General features: G+C 54.9%; 1 protein-coding gene across 1 annotated transcript; it reads left to right on the forward strand.

Annotated features, from left to right (window-relative positions):
• The first annotated feature begins 4362 nt into the window (after positions 1 to 4362).
• ETV3L (ETS variant transcription factor 3 like) lies at positions 4363 to 21887 on the forward strand. The gene is made up of 6 exons (XM_077841709.1): positions 4363 to 4440; positions 15673 to 15733; positions 16951 to 17188; positions 18154 to 18340; positions 19761 to 19884; positions 21253 to 21887. Exons 1-6 carry the CDS (start codon positions 4363 to 4365, stop codon positions 21885 to 21887), a joined length of 1323 nt encoding a protein of 440 aa, XP_077697835.1.
• Positions 21888 to 21987: the final 100 nt, after the last annotated feature.

A 21987-nucleotide genomic window follows, 5' to 3' on the forward strand; every position in this document is an offset into this window, starting at 1 on the left:
ACCCAACTGTAACGAGACTAATCAATTAAGGTGAGCTATGAGCAGGAGAAAAAAAACTTTTGTAGTGCTAATCAGGCTGGCCCATTTCAAATAGTTGACAAGAAGGTGTGAGTAACAGTAGGGGGGAAATTAGCATGGGGAAATAGTTTTTAGTTTGTGTAATGGCTCATCCACTCCCAGTCTTTATTCAAGCCTAATTTAATGGTGTCCAGTTTGCAAATTAATTCCAGTTCTGCAGTTTCTCCTTGGAGTCTGTTTATGAAGTTTTTTTGGCTGAATAATTGCAACTTTTAGGTCTGTAATTGAGTGTCCAGGGAGGTTGAAGTGTTCCCCAACTGGTTTTTGAAGGTTGTAATTCTTGACGTCTGATTTACGTCCATTTATTCTTTTGCAAGGAGACTGTCCAGTTTGGCCAATGTACATGGCAGAGGGGCATTGCTGGCACATGATGGTATATATCACATTGGTAGATGTGCAGGTGAACAAGCCTCTGATAGTGGGGCTGGTGTGATTAGGTCCTAAGATGGTGTCCCTTGAATAGATATGGGGACAGAGTTGGGAACAAGCTTTGTTGCAAGATTTAGATGTTAATTTGATCAAGCTAGGTAACTTGATCTAGCTTCCTACTTTTAGATCTTAGTTTAGACAAGAACTATAACATACACCCTCTCTCCTCCACAAACACACCCATACCACTGGGTCTCAGTCAGACGCCCTCTCTCACGCATACTGCTCCTGTCTCTCTCTCTCTCTCTCTCTGACACACACTTCTCTTACACAACTTGCTCACTCAAACAGTCACACACCGCATCCCCAGCACACACATTCCACATCCATCAGCCCAGTGCATTTATCCCATTTCCATCATGTGAGCGCCGGTGGATTTAACCAGCAAATAGCCCCGCTTTTAATTCCCCAGCCCTCTCTTCCAATCTTCATCAACTCCCAGGTCTGTGGGGCAGGAGGTAGTGAATTAAAAGGCCTCATCGCTTCTCATTGCCTGTCTGGAGTTAAAGCAAAGAACGAGGCAAAGCAGTGCATTGATTTGCAGAGGGGACATCTATTGATCTCTTTTCTCTATGTAAGTGAACAAAGAATGGGACATATGTGGAATATCCCTGGCGATATGTGGAATGTGAAGAGGATGGCTGGGCTGAGTTCAGGAGGTCTGGTCAATAGCATGAGCCCTACCAGAGAGAGATCCCCACCCTAATAGGCTCCTAGAGCCTGGGCTCCAGCCCGAGCCTGAACGACTCCTCCACAGTTAAACAGCCCCAGAGCCCAAGCCCTGCATACCTGAATCAGCTGACACAGGCCAGCCGCAGATGCCTAATGGCAGTGTAGACCTACCCAGAAGTTCCACTTCTCCTTTGCCCTGCACCTTGTGCAGTCATTTACACTAGTGCAAAGTGGGCGCAAAATGCTGCCCTTCTGATTTTACACCCACTTTGCACTGGCGTAAATGACTGCACCAAAGAACAGCCATGCTGGGTCAGATCAGTGTCCTGGGTCACATCATCTAGCCCAGTGTCCTGTCTTCCCACAGTAGCCAGTGCCAGGTGCTTCAGAGGGAACGAACAGAACAGAGCATTTAGCGAGTGATCCATCCGCTGTCGTCCAATCCTGGCTTCTGGCAGTCGGAGGTTTAGGGACCCCAGAGGTTTCCTCTCTGACCAACTTGGCTAATCGCCATTGACGGACCTATCCTCCATGAACTTCTCCTTTTGAACCCGGTTACACTGCTGACAGGCTCAGGGCAAGGGAGTTTCAGACCCAGCAACCTGACCCATCCTGGCTTCTTCCTCAGAGTCACAGCCTGGCTGTGTTTCTGCCGACGGCATCACTTCAGCCTCATGCAACTGGTGTTTTAGCCTCTGGTGCAAAGGCCGAGTGCTGACACAGTGTGCACCAGCACGGCATGATTGAAACCGACACAGAACTGCACCTGTGTCAGTCACACAGCACGGGTGCAAGTCACGGCTGTGCCGGGTTTGTGCAAGTGGCTAAAATCCCAGTGGAGCCGGGGCCTTGTGCTAGGCAGCCCTGAAGTGCTGAGCAGAGATTGCCATGCCAAATGCTGCAGAGAGACCAAGGGATCCCTTGTGGGCCAACCTTCCCTCTGGGCAAACCCCGCGTTCCCCTGAGCATCAGGTTGCAGAGATGCGGAGATCCAAGCAAGCCACTAGCTGCTCTTCCTCAAACTCTCTGTTGGGGATTGTTTCTTTTTAAAAAAGTTCTTGACTGGAGCTAGGAGAGCTAACGCTGCGCAGAGCAGGGACAGCAGAAGACCAAACTTCCTTCATGCATTTCCTTCCTACCTGGGGCAGTGCTTGGGATGTGCTTCAAAGGGGTGAGTTCAAGTCCCCGTTCAGCCACAGATTTCTTATCTGACCTTGGGCAACTCACTTAGCCTCTTTGTGGCAGTTTCCCGTTGGTCAAATAGGAATAACAGCCCTGCCCAACCGGACAGGGTGTCGGGAGGGTGAATGCATTAAAGGTTGTGATGTACACAGGCACTGCAGTACCTGCGGGTTGTATCAGTACCTGAGAGAGACTGCAACTTGAGGGTGTCCAGTCCTCTGGCTGTCATCAGGGTGAGTGAATAAGGCCCTGAGTAATGATGGTTTCCTGTAACGTAGACACCTCTCCCCTTAGAAGTGGACTGAGCCCCACTGACTCATTTCACACTGGTGCCCTTGAGTCTTGATTTTCAATCCTGGGCTGGATCTGAGCTAGTGATTTTGGAGGAGAACGGCTTGGCTGCATCTCTGAGACATCCTTCCCTGTTTCAGAACAGGCTGGGATGAAAAACCCTAGTTCTGGCAACTCACTGGGTCTTTCCCACCATTGGAGACCTCCCCAGGGCTCTCATGATTCTGAGTCCTGAGGGCTCAGTCCATATCAGGCCCATGGTCCCGGTCTGGAAGAACTCACTGTTTAATTAGGCAAGTTAGAAGGATTATTGTCCCCGTCCTACAGAGTCTGTGGCAGAGGCAGGAATTGAACCCAGGTCGCTAGCTCAGTGCCTTAGCCCCAAGACCGCCCATTACGTGAGTGGAGAAGCAAGACGTGCGGCACCCCAGGCATCCTCTAGAGAGCCGTCCTCGTCGCAGGCGCCGGAAGGTGGCAGCAGCCCGGCACCAACAACACGAGCTGGAAGCAGGAGGCACAGCCGAAGTGGGCCGAGGACGAGAACATCTGGAGGTGAGAAGCGGGAGTTGTTAGCAGCACAGGGCTGCCGGGCTGTGCCCGCGTTACCTAGAGGAGCTAAGTAACACATGCCAACGCACCCTGTGTTGCAATGGCCAAAGGCGGCTGCTGCTGCCCCACTCCTGCTTGCCCAATGGCCAATACCAATCTCGACTCCCCCAGCAGTGGGGCAATAAGGTGTCTCTGAACGCTCCCTCTAGAGACCGCGTGGAACAGAAGCTTCAGCTGGTGGGATGTGCCACCGGGCGCCTTCAGTGCGTCCTGTCTCAACTGCCAGCCCTCCGGCCACGTGACCCCATGGTCCGGGTGCAAGACCAGTTGCCCAGAGATCGGGTCCTGTGCCTGGCTCTGCTTAAGTTGCTTTCTGCTTCCCCTCCTGCTGCTTGTCTGTCTTGGCTATTTAGACTGTAAGCTCTTCGCTGCGGGGCCTGTCCTCCGTTTTCTGCGCCATGCCCAGCACAACAAGCCCTGATCTCCGTGGAGACCTCCAGATATTGGCGCCCTCATCTAGCGGCTCCACGGTAGGCAGGTAACTGGGTGTTGTGCCTTTTTGGAGCACTCAGGTTCCATATTCCATCTTGTTGGGCTTCCCCACCCCTAGCTGGGCCCTGGAAAGCTCCAGCCAAGGTCTCTAGTAGGTGTCCTTCAGCAGCTAAGCGAGATCCAATCCCAGCCCCTTCCGGTTAGTTACTCCCCCTCCGAAGAGTGAGGGAACTCTTTCCCCCTTTTCTTGCTGGGCCCTTTGCTCCCTTCCCAGAGACTGCCACCTCTTATTAGCATGGGCATTTGCTCTGCTCATTGCCTATGGCAGGAGAGACCACAGCCTGGTGTCTCTGCCACCCATCGCTCCCAGCAGGGGTCGCTGCAGAGAACAGCTCCCAGCACCGGCTGCAGATAATGGCCGTGGAATTTCTGCCTGGGAATGGGGTAGGGGGTGGGGAGAAACGAACCACGTTCACCGAGCTTCCTCTCCCAACCGGGGAGCCCGCGCAAGGAGGAGACGAGACCTGGGGCTGCCATCTCCCGCAGCATGCAGCGGTCGGCAGCTGGAGACCTGCGAGGGTTAACGCGATTGTCTTTGCAACCGCGGACGCCCTCCTGGGAGTGTGGAGTGCTGGGTTTTCATTTTAAGTAACCCTAACGCAGCATGTGATGAAATGCACAAGTCGTGTGCGACAGACAGAGCGAGCGGGGAAGAGAGACCAAGAGGGATCCAGGTGGCTCGGAAAGGTAAGAGAGCAGCAACCCATTCGGGGGGGAGGTCTTTAATAAAGAGAATTTTCTCCCTTGTAGGTATCTCCAGATCTTTGTCATCACTTCGGATTTCCAGTCGCCCAGTTCTTAGATCCTTGCTGTCCTCTGAAATCTGCTGCCACTCCGACCCTCTCCCATCCTTCCGTATAGCCCAGCAGAACTTCCCCTGGGATCAGGTGGCTCTGTGCTGTTGGATGCACGTGGGCCGTTGCTTCCCATCACACCTTTTATTCTCACCTGAGGGTTTCCACCTTTTGATGGTGTTCGCAGACGGGACAGAACTTTAACTCTACCAGGAATGAAACCCGCTCCTTCGGTGCACAGGGGCTGATGGGCTGTCAATATTGTAACCGTAGGGTTCCCGCCAACCCTGGGCTTGTGATCACCCCCAGGACTGCTTGTGTTCATTTCTTTCCCCCATTTAAAACCATTTTTGTGTAACCAGAGACCAAGGCGACAGCCTTGCTTGGCGAACTAACTTCTTCGGCGTGCTGCTTCTTGCAATGAGACCGGCACGGTGCAGGACTTGTACCATTTGAGAAGGGAGGGAGCATGGCCTGTCCTTGAGGTGTGGGGGTCGGAGGGGTCTCCTCCCCAGGGAAAGGTTGTGAAATTACCTTCCGGGTGGTGCATCCCACAGGCAATAATAACATGCTCTTCAGATTAGAAGAGTCTTCACGAGCCCTGGGGAGAAACGTGTCTCTAGCTGGAGAGGATTTAGCAGCATCCACAGAGCAGGGGAACCAGCGTGCTCATGGGATGGTACCGCTGGGCAGCTGTAGCAAGATGCATCTCGCCCCCACCCCAGTGCCAGCCGCAGACCTCTCTCAAAACCCATCCTGTGTAGAGCTGGGGGGTGGTCTCGTTGAGCTGAACCCCCAATGTGCCAAGGAATGGAGGAGGACTGGGATCCATGGGCCAGATCCTTAACTGGTGTCAATCAGCATAAATTGACTTCAATGGAGCGAGATGATTTGCATCAACTGAGAATCTGACCATGGGCATAGTTTGGGGAGTAGGGGGGGACATTTCCCCCCAAACTGCAAGCCTGAGGCAGGAGGGAAATTCCGCCCCCCCACGCGCAGCCCCATTGGCTGAACTGGAGACCCCCCCATCCCAGATATAGAAGTCATACTTACACCTGTGGATCTGACCCAGTCATTCCAGTTTGGGCCCATTCAGTCTCTCACTAGGAGGCGGATATATTCATCAGGGTACAGCATCCCCCTGACCTGTCTCAGCTCAGGGCAATTTTATTTACTGCTTTCATATCTCTAAGCCCGTAACAAATGCACTCCCAGCGGCTTTTGGCAGTCAGCCCTCTACGAGCATGTAGGTGGGGAGGATGCATCGGGACTGTCCTGGGCTGCAAAAAGTGCTAAGCATCATGATTCAAAAACTGGAACAACAAGACGCTCTTCATGCCTGAGCTTTGCTTCCCACAGCTGGAGGCCCGGGAAGGGGCTGCCGGTGGGGAAAGTGGCAGAGGGAGGGGGGTGGGATTACCCGAGATGGGCTGTGCTACTGACTGGATTATTCCCTCTGATACCAGCCAGGATTGTCCATCAGTGCTGAGGGGGATTTACCCAGAGACGGAAAACCCCAAAGAGCTTCTAGGATTAGGTCGGGGCTTGGAGGATAAAGGCGGCTAATATTCCATCCCAAATCCAAGTCCCCTTCTTAGTGTGAATCCTAAGCAGAGCCAGAGAGAGAGAATGCGCAAGGGCCCAATCCTCCGTCGCCCTGCACCTGGCGCTGTCCGTGACACCAGCGCAAAGCAGGGTGGCAAACAGTGCGGGCACTGTCCCTTCTGACTTGCATGCTCAGCACCTACTCCCATGGGGCCCTGCGGGCAGCAGCAGGAGCCGCGTAACCATTTATTTTGCTGTCTTCCGCGTGGGGTTTGTGCTTCTGGATCTGCACCCCACAATCCAAGTGGGCCTCTGAGTCGAAAGGGCCACGCAGCCCCTGGGTTTACATGGAGAGAGGAAAACGGCAGCGCTCCTCAATCAGCCCTGGGTTCTCTCCAGAGCTGTCGCGAATCCTGCAACAAAACTGAAATCCGGACGAGCTTCGCATGGGGTTGGGTTGTGTGTGGCGAGCGTTACGGCCCAGGGAGGGCAATGACCCCCGCCCTTGCTCTTTTTTGCTGTATCCAGTGCATCGGCTCCACTATATAGTATAACCCGGTGCACTGGCCCCTTTAAGGCAGGCCAGGATTGCTCGGGACCAGAAGCCTGGCTTAAATGCTCCCCCAACCCCTGGTGCAACAGCGAGCAGCGGCGCAAGGGAGGCCTTTTTAAACATTACTTTTATAGGGCTTTTCTAGCATCAAAGCATCCGATTCATCCCAGAGTCAATCGCTGGTTGGGCTGGAGCTGAGCCAGCCTCCTTGCCTCTGCTCAGCCGGTGTGACTGTGAAGAGTGCTCTGTTCTTAGCTGCCAGCCTTGCTCAAGGGTTTCGAGTTCAGCAGGGGGAGGCTAGTTCTCTCTGGGAACACGAATAAGGAGGTGCCGACTTGTACGCTGGGGCTCACATCTGCAGCTGGGGAGGTTGGGTGCTGCTCTCCGCTGAGAGGGCAGCTTGCCAGGCACTTGAAGTGCAAGTGGGCATCATGCCGGTCTGCGTGGGCATGTGTTTATATATAGGCCTGTGTCCATCTATGTGTGTAGAGGCCTGAGTCTGGATTACACCAAGTCCCCTTCACGCAGCCAGGGCCATGTAAATGAGACACAGGCTCTAGACATGCATGAATAGCTATGCACGTGGGGAAACTGAGGCACAGCAATGTGACTGGCATCCAGCCCCCTGAACTGCCTGCTCATTAACATTTCCCTCCCTTTCCAGTCATCAGGGGAGTATGTGCCAGCAGGGAGCACTCAGAAGAAGCGGCTGCTTCTAAGGGGAGACGCGTTGTTCTGTACGGCAGTGACGCCTTGAGCAGGATTTGGGCCCCGTCGCGCTGGGCACTGCACACACGCAGTGAGGGGGAATCCCTGCCCCCAAAGAGCTTCTGGCCGAACTAGAGGAGACAGGGAGTGAACTGCCAAAGGTCACCCAGCAGCTCAGAGCCAGGAATAAAATCTAGGTCTCCCGACGCCCAGCCTGTCACCCTCACCTCTGTACCAGGCTGCCGGTCCATGCGCCAGGGGCTCTCTGTCCTACCCCAGCTTTGTGGCTGTGTGTTACGCTATCATAGTCGGCCTGAGCTGCCTGTTCACAACCTAACCATGGTGGGTGAGCAGCGGGAAAGACTGTGATGGAGACAGCCAGACTCAGCTACTCACTCGCCTTGGGGGCTGGTTCTGGTCCCAAGCTTTGCCCCCAGGATTTGCTCCTGGCTCCTGTGGCCCAGAACCTATCCCAGCTGGGATGCTCTGAGCCTTGTCTGGCCTGCCAGTTTCCAGGGCTTTTACTTTGAGTGACCTTCATCCTTTTGAATCTGGCCCCCGCTCCTCGTTTAAGGTTTCTGTTTGACAGTGTTACAAAAGCCTTTTAAATACCACTTCCCCGAGAGACCCAGACCAGCAAATGAGGAGAATCAGCACCTGGGGTCGGAAGAAAGACTTAAGTGGGGGTGGGAGAGCTGAGCGAGACCCGGAGCCTGATTCTCCTCCCACTCCCTCCATGGCTACACCTCTGACTCCAATGGAGCTACTCCGGCCTGACACCAGAGTGAGATCAGAATCAGGCCTGCAGGCTGGGATGCGGGGGCAGATCCTCTGCTGGTGTGAACTGATATACAAGAGTTGAGGATCCAACTGTCGGTTCTAAGCGCGCCCCAATGAAAGGCAGTGAGAAGCCAAGGAGGGGGTTAAAGAGGCACTCCCTCAAAGAGGCAAACTAGACAGGCAGAGCAGGGAAGTGGTTAGAGCAGTGGAGACGGGGTGTCCAGACTCCTGGGTCCCATACCCAGCTGTTCAGCGAGTGTTATCTAGGGGGTTCAAATGAGGGAGGTGGGACTCAGCAGATCTGGGTTCTGTTCCTCGCTCTGCCATTGGCCTGCTGGATGCACATGGGCAAGTCAGTTCCCCGCTCTGTGCCTCAATGTCCCCGTCTGCAACATGGGGATAGTGATACCGACCGCCTTTGGAAAATGCTTTGAGATCTACGGATGGAAAGCACTAGGTGTTCTTATCATCAGACCCATGTTGCAGATAGGGAAACTGAGGTGCGGGGAAGGGATTGTTTAAACTCTGTCAGTCTATCTATCAAATCACAGTTGTACCGAGTGCATCAGTACAGATAGCCTAGTGTCAGTTACACTGAGGCCCCTTTTCGCTGCCAGAGTGGTATAAAGGGGGCAGAGTACAAATGAGAATCAGGCCCTCAGTGCCTAATACCTGAGAACCGGCAGCATCTGGTACTGACAAAGCTAGGATTAGAACTCACGTCCCTTGCACCGCCTGCTAGACACGCTCGCTGAAAAGCTGGAAAGGGAACCCCGGTGTCCGGGCTCTCAGCCCCCTGCTCTGGCCAGTAGCAGAAAACAACTCCGTTAAATGGAGGCTGGTGTGTGTGTGTCCCCTGTCGCTGCTCCTCCCTGGAGTGTCTCTTCTGAGGACAGAGCTGTCACGCCAGCCCCTTTCCCCAGGGCTAGGTTCACCTGTGAGAGAAGATCTGGCCCCTGCATTCACGGCTCCCTCCTGGGAAGGAAGCCATCTGCCCAAGCCCTGCTCCCCCCTCCCTGGCTCCGGACTGTTCCAATGTCCCCTAATCGGCTTGCTTTAATAGCATTAGACGCTTTTAAACAAACAGGCCCTTGACCCTCTTCCCCCCCACCTGCTCTCCGCTAAGGAGGAGGAGGCTGAAACGCCCTGGGATGGCTGTGCAGGGCCAGCTAAGGCGATTGGAGGGGGATTTGGGAGAGATAAAGGGGCAGGAACCCAGCCAAGTCTTGCTTCAAAGATCCAGGCTGGTTTGTTTCGCGCCAACAAGCATGAAACACTCTCCCAGCCGCACCCTGTCTCGTTCATCTCCCCTCATGGGCGTCTGCTTCTTCCCCGGGGTTTCATCCTCCCCTCCTGCCCTGGGCTGGGCAGGGCGAGCTGGTACAGAGCCCCCGGAAACCAAGCTAGGGGGTGCAGCCTGAAAACACCAGGCGCTGTCCGTCAGCACAGAGAGGTGAGGTGACTGGGTCAACAAGCCCAGGCTGTGGCAGAGCCAGGGGCAGAACCCAGGAGTCCTCCCTCCCAGGCGTTGCTGCTCTAACCAATAGACTCCACTCCCCTCCCAGACCTGGGGCTAGAACCCAGGAGTCCTAGCCCCTCATTTTCCCGACTCCGCTCTAACCACTAGGCAGTATGTGGAGTGCTAGGGACAGATATATGCTGCTTACCCAGTGCCAGTTTGGGGGCTTTCCCCACACACGCTGAGCCACGTTCTGATCTGTCACCCTGGTATAATTCTATCCAAGCTGCTTCAGACACTTAAAGTTACGAGCCTGCGGGGTCAGGGCCTGACTGTGGTCGGAATAACCCGGGGGAGCAGTTACGCTGCATCCTGCCGGGGGTAGTGTGGGCAGGGGGCGGGGGGGAATAACTCTCTACGATGCAACACTTAGCAACTCCCTGCCCCTCTAGAGCACTGGCCAGCCGCCCTCCACAGGCGTTCCTGACTCTGATCTCCCTGTGGTGTAAATCAGGAGGCACTTCACTACAGCTAGCAGAATGAGCCTGGGGTAACACAAGCGTGAGATCAGAATCAGCCCTTGTCTCGCTTTCCTCCCTCCACTCATGTCTGTTCTTCCTCCTCTCCTCTTCTTCATAACTCCTGCCATGTGAGTCCATTCTCCCTGCCCCCCGCCCCCACGTCTCCCTCCCTCTATGGGCCCAGTTCTGAGTGACGCTAAGGTCCCTTTACCCACCCTTTTGCGCTAGCAGAGCAGTGTCACTCGGAACCGGGCCCAGTGGGATTATTTCACGTGAGCGACACTGCTCATGGCTTAAGCTTTTTCAGGATCAGGACCTACGAACACTCGACTTGTAAAAAGAAAAACACTGCCGCGTATTGATATGGCGGGCTTTGCAGAAAGGAAAGCAAACTATAAAGCAAGGTCTCTATTGAAAACAGATAAACCAACGAGGATTTCATTTCTATGCATCTGTTAAACAGGATTTTACTTTTCAAAGAGACGTAAAATCCAAAAATCCAAACATCCCCGCCCCCAGCCCTAAATAATGAAAACAAGATAAAGAAGCAAAGAAAGAAAGAAAAACAAAAGAGAAAGATGGGGAAAAAGAAAGAAAGCTGGAAAAGAAACAATAAAATCATTATTCATGAACTTAAATGCCAATCAAATAACAGAGGTGTCTTTAATATCTTCGCCTTCCCCTTCCGATCTGTTATCCTCAGTGGCCTGTTTGCACTTCTGCTTTAAGCCAAGCAGAGAGGATTGTCTTTATTTGACTGTAATGTCCAGAAAATATAATAAAAGGAAAATGCAAAAGCAGAGTTGGGGACACTAGGTGAGTATCTGGCCCAAAATAAAGGCAGGTTCTGGAATAAGGGAAAAGATGGACTTGATAAATTTCACCTTGAGTTGGTGGTAGTAGGAAGTGGAGGACTTTGACCAGGGAACTGCACTCTCCCTCCCGCCCCATTGTAATGATTTTCTGTTGTTGTTTTTAATGTGAGTGAATATTAAATCACACTGGATGTTTCCATTTAACAGACGGGAGTTTAGTCGCAATCATCTTCTCCTCAGTGACATTTTGGATCTGAATATAGAGAGAATGTGATTTTTATCAAATCAGGTTCTGCACCATGGGCCTGATCCAAAGCCTGCTGAAATCAGTGGGAAATCGCCATTGATTTCAGCGATGCCTGGAGCCGTCATCAAAGTTATTGTTTATGCGTTGCATACAAAACCAGCTGCCTGGTTAGAATCTGCCAAATGCAGATTCTGTCACCTACCTCGGGACCATTCCGACACCAATATCTATGAATGTGGGCACCTTCTTCCCCGCAAGTCCTCCCATGATGGAAGAAATCTGTTGTTTTTGCTTGTTCGTTTGTTTTTATAATAAACTGCATTAGATGAAAACCGTGGTGGAACAACTGACCAAAGTGGTGTGTTTGCAGGATCGGGCCCTCAGTGGCATGCTGCAGGATCGGACCTTTGTGCGTGTGTGTTCTGAACAGGCGCCTGTGGAAGTCAGTGGAAAGACTCCCACTGATATTAGAAAGGCCCGTTACTGGGCCCAAGTCTCTGCCAGTCTGCTCCTGAGCAGCCATTTGCTCTGTGCGACCCAAGGGCACACCATGGGGCTAATCGTTTTCCACCCTGGATTTTTTCTCCCTGGGATCCTGACAATGCAAAATATGTTTCTTCTCTCCAGATTTTGATGCTTTTTGGCTTCCTGTTTCCTTTTCACCCTATTTTCCCTTTAAAGCTACTTTTCTCTCTATTATTTGCTTTAACATTGTGGGTTTTTTTTTTTCCAAATGTCCTGTTGCCCATTGCAGTAACATTCCCAAATAATTTGCAGTGTTTTGGGGTTCTGTTTGTTTGGTTTTTGTTTTGTTTTTATTCTCAAATTAGCCAGTTTAGACTTTTCTGGAAAATAAGGGAAAGTTCAGGAAGAAAAAAAACCCCACAGTTTAAAAAAGAGAACTAATATTAAATGCATTTCATCCTATGGATTCTTTTCTCTAGTGGCGATGGCTTTTGTGGAAAGGGGTTATGAAACAGCTGTTTGTAAAAAAAAAAAAAAAAAAAAAAAAGCTAACCAAACTGGATTTGAATATTATTTTCATGGGATCAGTGGGTCCTGGAAAGGCAGTTGTTGCAGAGAATCCACACACAATTATGTGTGTGAGTAGCTTTATTCACACAAGTCCCATTTCTCATGTGGATAAGTGGGTACAGTCAGGCCTTTCTTCGGCTCTCTGTTGATTGGGGATAAAATGTTAGGGGGGTTTCTTCTTTTTAGAGTGTTTCCTAGGGGGGTTGAAAGATGTGAAATTCACCAATCCCGACTCTTCTCTTTGTGCAGAACCTGCCTTCTTTAAGTCGTAGGGCCAGAACCTCAGCGAGTGAAACTCCAAGTTTCTCCGTTGACCTCAAGGGTCTTATGCCGATTCACACCAGCTGAGGGGCTTGCCCTTTATCTCAACTGAACCATGAATTTCTTAAATTCTTGTATTGCAAAAATAAAAAGAAGAGTCGCTCTTGGCTGGTTACAAGCCCGAGCCCTTCCTTCTCCTGCGTCTCCCTGTGGGTGACTTTGTCCAGGAGGACACTGCAGGTACGTTCAGCCACAACCTTGCTGCTTGTCTGTTCACAATTTAAAAAGCAGGGTGCAGAGGACTAACTGCAGTTTTACTATGGGCCGATGGAAAACCCAGCAGGAAAATTTCAAATCCTTCCAGCCTCAGGAGTAGGAGCTCTCGCTCCCTCTTTTCCCTGGGAGTGGGGTAAGAAGATTTAAAATTAACCCTTCCCCCTCCTTTATATATAAAGATGAATCTTCCTAAAACTCTCAGAGTCTCTCTCTTTCTCATTCATTTCTAACTGCATGCAGTAGTTTCTAGCTGAAAAAAATCCCCAGAGATCCACATCTCAGCGGCAAGGTAGGTGAAGACTAGATCTGAGAGCTCCCAAGATTTCTAGTTTTCAAGGCTGTGATTTTCAAGGGGGCCACTTTCAACCCTTAGTCAATTTCTTTCTTTCTGAGCCAGCAGTTTACCTAGGGAATTTTGGGTGAATGGGGTTTTTTGCTTATCACCCTATGATGTTTGAAATCCTGAAATGTGTTAAGACGCTCAGAAAATGGTTATAAATCATAACCAACAAAGGAGTTTTCTCAATTAAAAAAACTGCATTTTTCTTAAGTAACAACCCTAATGGAAGGGGTGTGGGGGGAGGGGGCAGGGAATTTCTCTTACAATCACAGCAGAGTGACTGAGATATTTGCCCAAATTGGAGACCTAGATCTTGGGGAAAAGTGAAGGTCCTTTGATTTAATTTTCCAGCCAGGCATTTGTTATATAATTCTTCCTTCTGCTTCAGAAATATTGGGCCCAAGTAACAAATCAATGCATCCCCACTCACAGTTTGCAGTGATGCCCTGGAGAAGTCAGGAGTGAGAGGTCCAGAACCGCTGAAGAATCTGTAGACAATGAAGTGTAGAAGTCTCCTGGAGACAAGAGAGCAGAGGACAGGTCTTCTAGAGATATAGACAATAGACATGGTTTTCCGAATGTTGGTCAAGGAGACGTGAGGTGCAAAGGCAGAAAGGAACGACATGCCCTATAGCGCGTGGGTCTAGGCTGGGTCTTTAGGGTGCAGAAGGGGCTTTGGCTGGCTCCATATCCAGCCTCTCTACGCTCCTCAAAGGGAAATCAGCAGAAGGAGCAATCAAGAGGAGGAAATACACTCTCTCACGGCTGCCTGGCAAGAAGTGGAGGTGGCATCTGTCTGCGGTGAAGTTACACAGCTCTTCGTCTGAGGTACAGAAGTGATGGGAAAAGCTTGCTATGTCCAGTCAAGTGTGTCCAAATGAGGGTCAGTGCAGGATTGTTCCTTCCAGCCCCCTCTCCAAAACTGCCTCTCTCTCTCTCTCTCTCTCTCACCACACATCCCCCTCGGCAATCTCTCTGCCCCCGTTTCCCTCAGCCTCGAGTCTCTCACTCCCAGTGCTGACCAATGCTTCGGGTTTCTCCTTCTCACATTTGTTATGACCCACGGGTTATATTGGTCCCTCTCCTGCATTCCTTGTTCACTTTCATCCACTAGCTCCTGCCCTTTTGACTTTGGCAAATATATTTCACCGGGTCTTCATGTCACATTGCATCCGGACGCCCAACTCCAAGCTCTGAGCAAGAGCCGGCCTGATCTCCTTGATCATGACGCTGAATCAGTTCATGTTTGGAAAGTACTTTGGAGGGGCAATGTGCTGTAGGCCCTAATTCCTATTTACACTCTGGCCCCTTTCGGCAGTCGCTGCAGGAGGACCACAGCGCCCACGGAAGGGGGCCTGTCTGAGTATGAGAAAGAATCGGGTCCTACGGGGCCGACCCTGAACTGAGCATCACCCAGTTCCACCGAGAGTTCTGTGTATTGTTAGCAGGAGCAATAATCTGGGCTTCATTCTTGTTTGCCTGCCACTCTGGCAATGTTTAGGGGCCTTAAAGTGAGAGTAAATTATAGCTATAGCGACGTTACAGCCTTGGCCTGGCCGGAACTGAATAAAGGAGCCTTAGTGTGAACAAGAATCAGGCCCTTTAAGTCTAAAGAAACACGACGCCTCGTAACTTTATACTGGAGAGCGTCCTTAATGATCGTTGTGTCTTCGCTGGCTGCTATGATGTAGATGATCGGGTTATATACTGTACCCTACCCTGGTCCTTAGATTATTATCTTGATTTTTATAATGTTATTTTTGAGATTGTTAGACACTTTTTATTCTTCAGCCTGCAAAATCCTCGGGGCAAGGACTGTCTTTTGGTTGTTGCTGGTGGAGGTTTGTTGGGCCCCACTCTATGGTTATGGCCCCACAGGGCAAATAATAATAGAGCGTATCCATATGGCCCAGTATGGGGAGCTGTGGAGGGGTCGTTGCTGGACGGGGGTCCTGACTTGGTTGACATCTAGGTGCTATTTGCAGGGACAGACACACACACTCAGCAGAACAAGGATGTCCTGAACTGGAGTGACTCTTCCCACATCCTCCACGGGCCAGGGCTTGCGAGCTGTAGCTCTGGGTTTAGGAGGGGCAGCTGGAGAGAACACCCCAGCCTGAGGCATGGTGGCAGGTTTCTTGACACTCCCAAGGGCCTTTGGCCAAGGGCTCCCAGCAACCACAACACATGCACCCTGTGTTTATTTCCTTGATTTATGCAAATGTCGTGTGCCACCCGACAGTACGTGTTCTGCAAGAAACAAGAGGAGAGATCCCTGAGGGAGCCAGACTGTGGCTGCGTATGAATGAGTGTGGAGACCCCTTTCCTCTTAGCCCTGATGTCAAATACACCTGTGAGTTAGGTAATAGTCCCCCTTGCAAAGAGGGGGGAAACTGAGGCATAAGGCAGCGAAGTGACTTGCCTAAGACCGTGCAGCAAGTCTGTGGCAGAGCTGGGAATGGAACCCAGGAGTCCTGACTCCCAACACGGCCTCCAATGGTAATCAGACCATATTGTGCCCTGCGGTCTGAGCCCATGTTCCATTTCACTGCCATGGTGGCTTTGATTTTGTGCGTCCCCAGGTCTGTAAGATGCACTGTGGCTGCGTGTCTGAGGGGGTCCCCAGCTCCTACTGGATCTCAGGTGAGAATACAAACCATGCCGCGTGGAACTCCAAGGGGAGAGAGGAAAGAGCGTCTTCCTTTCCTCCTGTGGAGCCAGTCCAAGTCTGGCAATGCTACACAGGGTGAAGCTAAGTTAGGGAGCGAGGGGCCCAGCCCTGAGAGGTGCTGAGCACCTACATCCCCCTGGAGGTACCACAATCTGGTACCTTTATGCAGCAACTTTCCTCCCAGAGCCCTTTACAGACTATACATACTGGGATCACTCTCCCAGCACTGAAATGCAGCCACCTCTGGGGTGGAACTCAGCAGCTGTTTAACATCCTCACAGCAATGCTGCACTTAGGTTGGCAACTTTCTAATTGCACAAAACCCGAACAGCCCCGCCCCGCCCCTTCTCTGAGCCCTTCGTCGCTCGCTCTGCCCCACCCTCACTCACTTTCACTGGGCTGGGGCAGGGAGTTGAGGTGCAGGAGGGTGGTGAGGGCTCCAGCTGGGGGTGTGGGCTCTGGGGTGTGGCTGGGGATGAGGGCTTTGGGGTGCAGGAGGGAGCTCAGGGCTGGGGCAGGGGGTTGGGGCATGTGTGGAGGAGTGCAGGCTTCAGGAGGGAGTTTGGGTGTGGGAGGAGACTCTGGGCTGGGGCAGGGGGTTGGGGTGCAGGAGGGGATTCGGAGAGCGGGTTCAGGCGGCGCTTACCGTGGCTCCCAGGAAGTGGCCGCCAGGTCCCTGCGGCCCCTAGGCACATGGGCGGCCAGGGAGGTGCCGCGTGCTGCCCCTCAAGGCACATGGGCAGCCCTCGCACCCATAGGCGTCACCCCTGCAGCTCCCATTGGTCGTGGTTCCCTCGGGGCGGGGGCAGCACGTGGCACCTCCCTGGCCCACCATGTGCCTTGGGGCCGCAGGGACCTGGCAGCCACTTCTGGGAGCTGCACAGAGCCAGAGCAGGCAGGGAGCCTGCCTTAGCCCTGGGCCCCCGCTGCCCCACCGACCGGACTTTTAACGGTGCCCAGTCGGCAGTGGGCATTCCAGTCGAAAACCAGATGCCTGGCAACCCTACACTGCACAGGGCTCACTTGCCCAGCACTGAAATGCAGCCACCTCTGGGGTGGAACATGGCAGCTGTTTAACAGCCACACAGCAATGCTGTGTAATACTTGAAGCCAGGAAGTCCCCTGGGAGTTGTGGGGAGGCTGAGGGCACCACAGCTGGGGTATGACTATGCTCTCACTTGCTCTGCAGGGCTGGCTTTCCCAGACTGGGCCTACAAGGCAGAATCCAGCCCCGGCTCCCGTCAGATCCAGCTCTGGCACTTCATCCTGGAGCTGCTGCAGAAGGAGGAATTCCACCATGTCATCGCCTGGCAGCAGGGCGAGTATGGGGAGTTTGTGATCAAGGACCCTGACGAGGTGGCGCGTCTGTGGGGCAGGAGGAAATGCAAACCGCAAATGAACTACGACAAGCTGAGCCGGGCCCTCAGGTGCGGAGAAGGGGCCACGTGGGGCGGGGAGCACGGGAACCCGTCTCGACCCAGGGCAGAGACTAGGGGTCTTATCGATCAAAGGAGAGACTGGGTATTTGGTGGAGAGGCAGAGAGCAGCCCATTCCAGCACCGCTTTGATCCATCCAGGATTCAGGGACACTAGGTAGCTCAGTCCCCAAGCTAGAGGGAACCACGGGGTCTGTCTGTGTCCAGCAGCCTCATTATAGTCCTCGCTGCTGAGTCCTGCCTCGTCCCACTGTGAGGAATCAGGGCAAACTGACTCCTGCTAGCCATGGACCTGATCCAGGCCGGGATCTGAATTCTCCTGCTTTTAGGGGAGTTCAGGCCCCAGGCCTAGCACACAGATAAGAGGTGACCTGTGAAATCCAGACATGGATTTAAAGGAGGAGGGGAAACTTATTTCAGTCTGGCTGTACCTTGGATGGACTCAGAGGGACACCCAGATCCATCCCCGACCCTTTGGAGCAGGAAAAAAAAAAAGGATGATGGAAAAGAGAGAGTAAGGGGACAGAAAGAGTGAGAGAAAGAGCTTATATCTCTTTTATTTTTCTAGGGAAAGATAGTCCCTCTTCTCTTCTCTTCTCTTCTCTTCTCTTCTCTTCTCTTCTCTTCTCTTCTCTTCTCTTCTCTTCTCTTCTCTTCTCTTCTCTTGTCTCTGTTGCCCTCCACCTAGCAGAGAGCAGCCCAGAGGGGAAGCAGACAGACCGTAGCAAAGTCAGAAGGAAATTTCTGCTGTCAGGCCTGGTGGGCAGGACTGGGCTTTACTGCCCAGTGCGTTCTGCTGCTCAGGGCAGAGGAGGAGATTTTAATGTTTTTCTTATACAAATGGAAAAGATTCCTGGATCTTCTCTTGGCTTCCTGGTGCTTGTCTGGTTAGTGACACGTCCGTCCGTCCCCCGCTGCTCTAACCTGTCAGGCTTTTTCCTCTCCCCCGCCCCCAGGTATTATTACAACAAGCGCATCCTGCACAAGACCAAGGGAAAGAGGTTCACCTACAAGTTTAACTTCAGCAAACTCCTCTTCGTCACTTACCCGCCGTGGGACGTGCACTGTCCTTCCCCGCCCCTGCTGATGGGGGCCGCCAGCCTGTGCCGCCCGTCCGGGGTCTCCGCCGGCATGCAGAGCGCGGTAACCACAGGGCACGGGGCTGGGGTGGGGTCCCAGGCTGCCCCGTGGGTGGGGGCAGGTCACAGAGTGCCCCGTGGGTGGGGGCAGGTCACAGAGTGCCCTGTGCACGGGGCTGGGATGGGGTCCCAGACTGCCCCGTGGGTGGGGGCAGGTCACAGAGTGCCCCGTGGGTGGGGGCAGGTCACAGACTGCCCCGTGCACAGGGCTGGGATGGGGTCCCAGACTGCCCCGTGGGTGGGGGCAGGTCACAGACTGCCCCGTGCACAGGGCTGGGATGGGGTCCCAGACTGCCCCGTGGGTGGGGGCAGGTCACAGACTGCCCCGTGCACGGGGCTGGGATGGGGTCCCAGACTGCCCCGTGGGTGGGGGCAGGTCACAGACTGCCCCTGCACGGGGCTGGGATGGGGGTCACAGACTGCCCCATGGGTGGGGGCAGGTCCCAGACTGCCCCGTGCACAGGGCTGGGATGGGGTCACAGACTGCCCCGTGGGTGGGGGCAGGTCACAGAGTGCCCCGTGCACGGGGCTGGGATGGGGTCCCAGACTGCCCCATGGGTGGGGGCAGGTCACAGACTGCCCCGTGGGTGGGGGCAGGTCACAGACTGCCCCGTGCACGGGGCTGGGATGGGGTCCCAGACTGCCCCGTGGGTGGGGGCAGGTCACAGACTGCCCCGTGCACGGGGCTGGGATGGGGTCCCAGACTGCCCCGTGGGTGGGGGCAGGTCACAGACTGCCCCGTGCACAGGGCTGGGATGGGGTCACAGACTGCCCCGTGGGTGGGGGCAGGTCCCAGACTGCCCCGTGCACAGGGCTGGGATGGGGTCACAGACTGCCCCGTGGGTGGGGGCAGGTCACAGACTGCCCCGTGCACGGGGCTGGGATGGGGTCCCAGACTGCCCCGTGGGTGGGGGCAGGTCACAGACTGCCCCGTGCACGGGGCTGGGATGGGGTCACAGACTGCCCCGTGCACAGGGCTGGGATGGGGTCACAGACTGCCCCGTGGGTGGGGGCAGGTCACAGACTGCCCCGTGCACGGGGCTGGGATGGGGTCCCAGACTGCCCCGTGGGTGGGGGCAGGTCACAGACTGCCCCGTGGGTGGGGGCAGGTCACAGACTGCCCCGTGCACGGGGCTGGGATGGGGTCACAGACTGCCCCGTGGGTGGGGGCAGGTCACAGACTGCCCCGTGCACAGGGCTGGGATGGGGTCACAGACTGCCCCGTGGGTGGGGGCAGGTCACAGACTGCCCCGTGGGTGGGGGCAGGTCACAGACTGCCCCGTGCACGGGGCTGGGATGGGGTCACAGACTGCCCCGTGGGTGGGGGCGGGTGAGTGTCAGTCCCAGCTGCCCCAGGAACCCCAGGCTCATTGTTAGGACCCTAAATATGGGGGTCCCCACTGCAAAGCTCATTCCCCCTCCAGCTCCTGCAGAACATGATCTTCACCCGCCAGGCCTTGGCCGACCAGCTGGCCTTCCACAGAGGCCTCAGGGACCCGCTGGACATGGCGAGCCCAGGGAACAAGAAAGGGACTGCCAGCGGGCCCCGTAAGTGCCATGTGTGTCTGTGACAGGGAGGGGGCAACAAGGGGGACAGCAGCACAGGGCAGGGTCAGAGAGGAGCTTTTCAGGAGACCTCAAGGCGGTACCCGCACGCCTGTGCGTGAGTGCACTGGTGTTTGTGTGTGAGTGTCCCAGATCAGTGGGTGGCTGCCGTTAACACAGCAAGGGAGAAAGAAGGGCCCAGCTCGCGTCCGAGCCGGACCGTGAGTGAGAGGATCCAGCCTCTCACCAGTCCGCGCAGCAGCGTCTGGCAGCTCCTGGCACTGGCTGCATGATGGTGCCGGGCAATGCTGAGTCCAGCCCTGCGGGCCCCGCAGGGGCATGTCTGCCCCAGGGTCTCTGACCAGCTGGATCCAAACACCCCTGAATTTGGGGGGATTTGAATCTGGATCCAACTGTCCCTCCCCCACCCTCCGCACACTCCCACTACCTGCTGCAGGTCCCTAAAATGGGAGGGGTGGGGGGAGGATGTCCTGCCAACAGGGAGGGGCTCAGGAAGGGCAAAAACCTCAAAAAGCCCTTCCCCCACCGCTCAACCCCCTACCTGCCTGTTTCTGGAAAACTTTGGGCAGCCACAGCTGCCTTGCAGGGGTCACCTGCACAGAGAGCTGCCTGGTTTTCGAAGGGTTAATCCCCAGCAGCCTGGACTGCAGCCCCCGCCTGGGTGCTCTGGAGCCAGGCCAGGGGAGGAAGGTGCGACCCAGCTTCAGTGACCCCTGCGGGGCTTTGCAGGGACACAGAACCGTCTGGATCTGCCCTGCCCAGGCCCCCTCCCCGTCCAGGGCCCCTGGCAGAGCACAGGACACAGGGCCACTCTGAACCAGGGGTGTTCCCGCCCCAGAGCCCCTTTGCCACAGCTCCAGCGTGAGCTGTATTATAACAGCACCTAGGGCCAGATCCAGGCCCCATTGTTCCGGGCGCTGCAGACAGGGAGAAACAGTCCTTGCCCCAAAGAGCTCGCAGTCTGAATAAACAAGGGTAGGAGGGGAAACTGAGGCACAGACCAGTGGCGTGACTTGCCCAAGGTCACCTGGCAGGGCAGTGGCAGAGCCCGGGAAGAATCCAGGTGTCCTGACTCCCAGCCCAGTGCCCAGTGTGTGCTCAGCCCCCCACCCCCAGCACGCACACAGAAGGCCCAGCTATTGAGGTCTCGTTTTCAAGGAGGTAGCGGGGCCTAGGGGCTTGGGCACTGCATGTGGGGACTCAGGACTCCTGGGTTCCATCTCCAGCGCTGCCAGTGAGCTTGGGCTCCGTGACGTGGGGGCTGCCTTGGGATGCACGGTGGGGGGCAGCTGGCTGGTGTCGGCTTTGGTCTGGTCTCACTTTGCTCCCTGTCTCTGTTCCTGTCCCCAGAGTTCAGCTCGCTCCCCTCTCCCTGCCTGTTCGGCTCCTGCTGCTGTGGGGGAGTGCAAGACAAGTTCCCCCGCCTGGGCGCCTTCCTGCCAACGATCCTGCACTCCGGCCTCGGCCCCCACTCCAGCCGTCAGCTCTGCCCCCCTCCCCAGTACCCCCAGCCCAGCTCCCCCGACTGGTCGCGCTTCCCCAGCCACGTCTTCCAGCACGGCCGATCGGTGCTGCCCCTGGAGGAGAGGGCCCACCCACACAGCCCATTGGGACCCCCCAGATCAGAAGCCCTCCAGAAGGGTGTCAGCTTCCCAGCCATTAGGCTGCAGGGGAGAGCGTTCCCCGGGCTCCCATTGGGTGCCACGCGGGGCCACGGGAGCGCGATGGCCGGAGGGAGGCTGGGGTTCCCGCCGGACCTCTCCCAGCCTAGGGAGGAAGCAGAGGCCTCCTCTGCAGAGAGCTGCCTGGGTGTGAAACCGGAGCTGGAGCTCGAGGGCCGGCCTCAGGCCAAGGGCGCCGGCAGTCTGGAGCCCAGTGGGGGAGGTGAAGGTCTGCATTACCTCCCCGAGTTACAAGGCCTCCACCCACCCAGCATCCCCTGCTTGCCTGGCTTTAAAGCTGGCTGCTCCCTGGATCCTACCTAAGGCAGGTGGGCAAGAGCTGAGGGGATTTCAGCTCTTCTCCTCCAGCCCTGATTCCACTGTCCCAGGGGACCCTGCCATTCCAGCTAGCAGACCAGAAGCT

The sequence above is a fragment of the Eretmochelys imbricata genome, chromosome 24 (assembly GCF_965152235.1).
Source record: "Eretmochelys imbricata isolate rEreImb1 chromosome 24, rEreImb1.hap1, whole genome shotgun sequence".
Classification (NCBI taxonomy): domain Eukaryota; kingdom Metazoa; phylum Chordata; order Testudines; family Cheloniidae; genus Eretmochelys; species Eretmochelys imbricata.

Excerpts from the sequence above, each read along its gene's own strand:
- ETV3L (XM_077841709.1), top strand. The coding sequence starts at position 4,363 with ATGAAATGCACAAGTCGTGTGCGACAGACAGAGCGAGCGGGGAAGAGA. Across the intron at positions 4,441-15,672 it reads GATCCAGGTGGCTCGGAAAG|GTCTGTAAGATGCACTGTGG; the intron begins GTAAGAGAGCAG and ends GTGCGTCCCCAG. Across the intron at positions 17,189-18,153 it reads AAGCTGAGCCGGGCCCTCAG|GTATTATTACAACAAGCGCA; the intron begins GTGCGGAGAAGG and ends CCCCGCCCCCAG.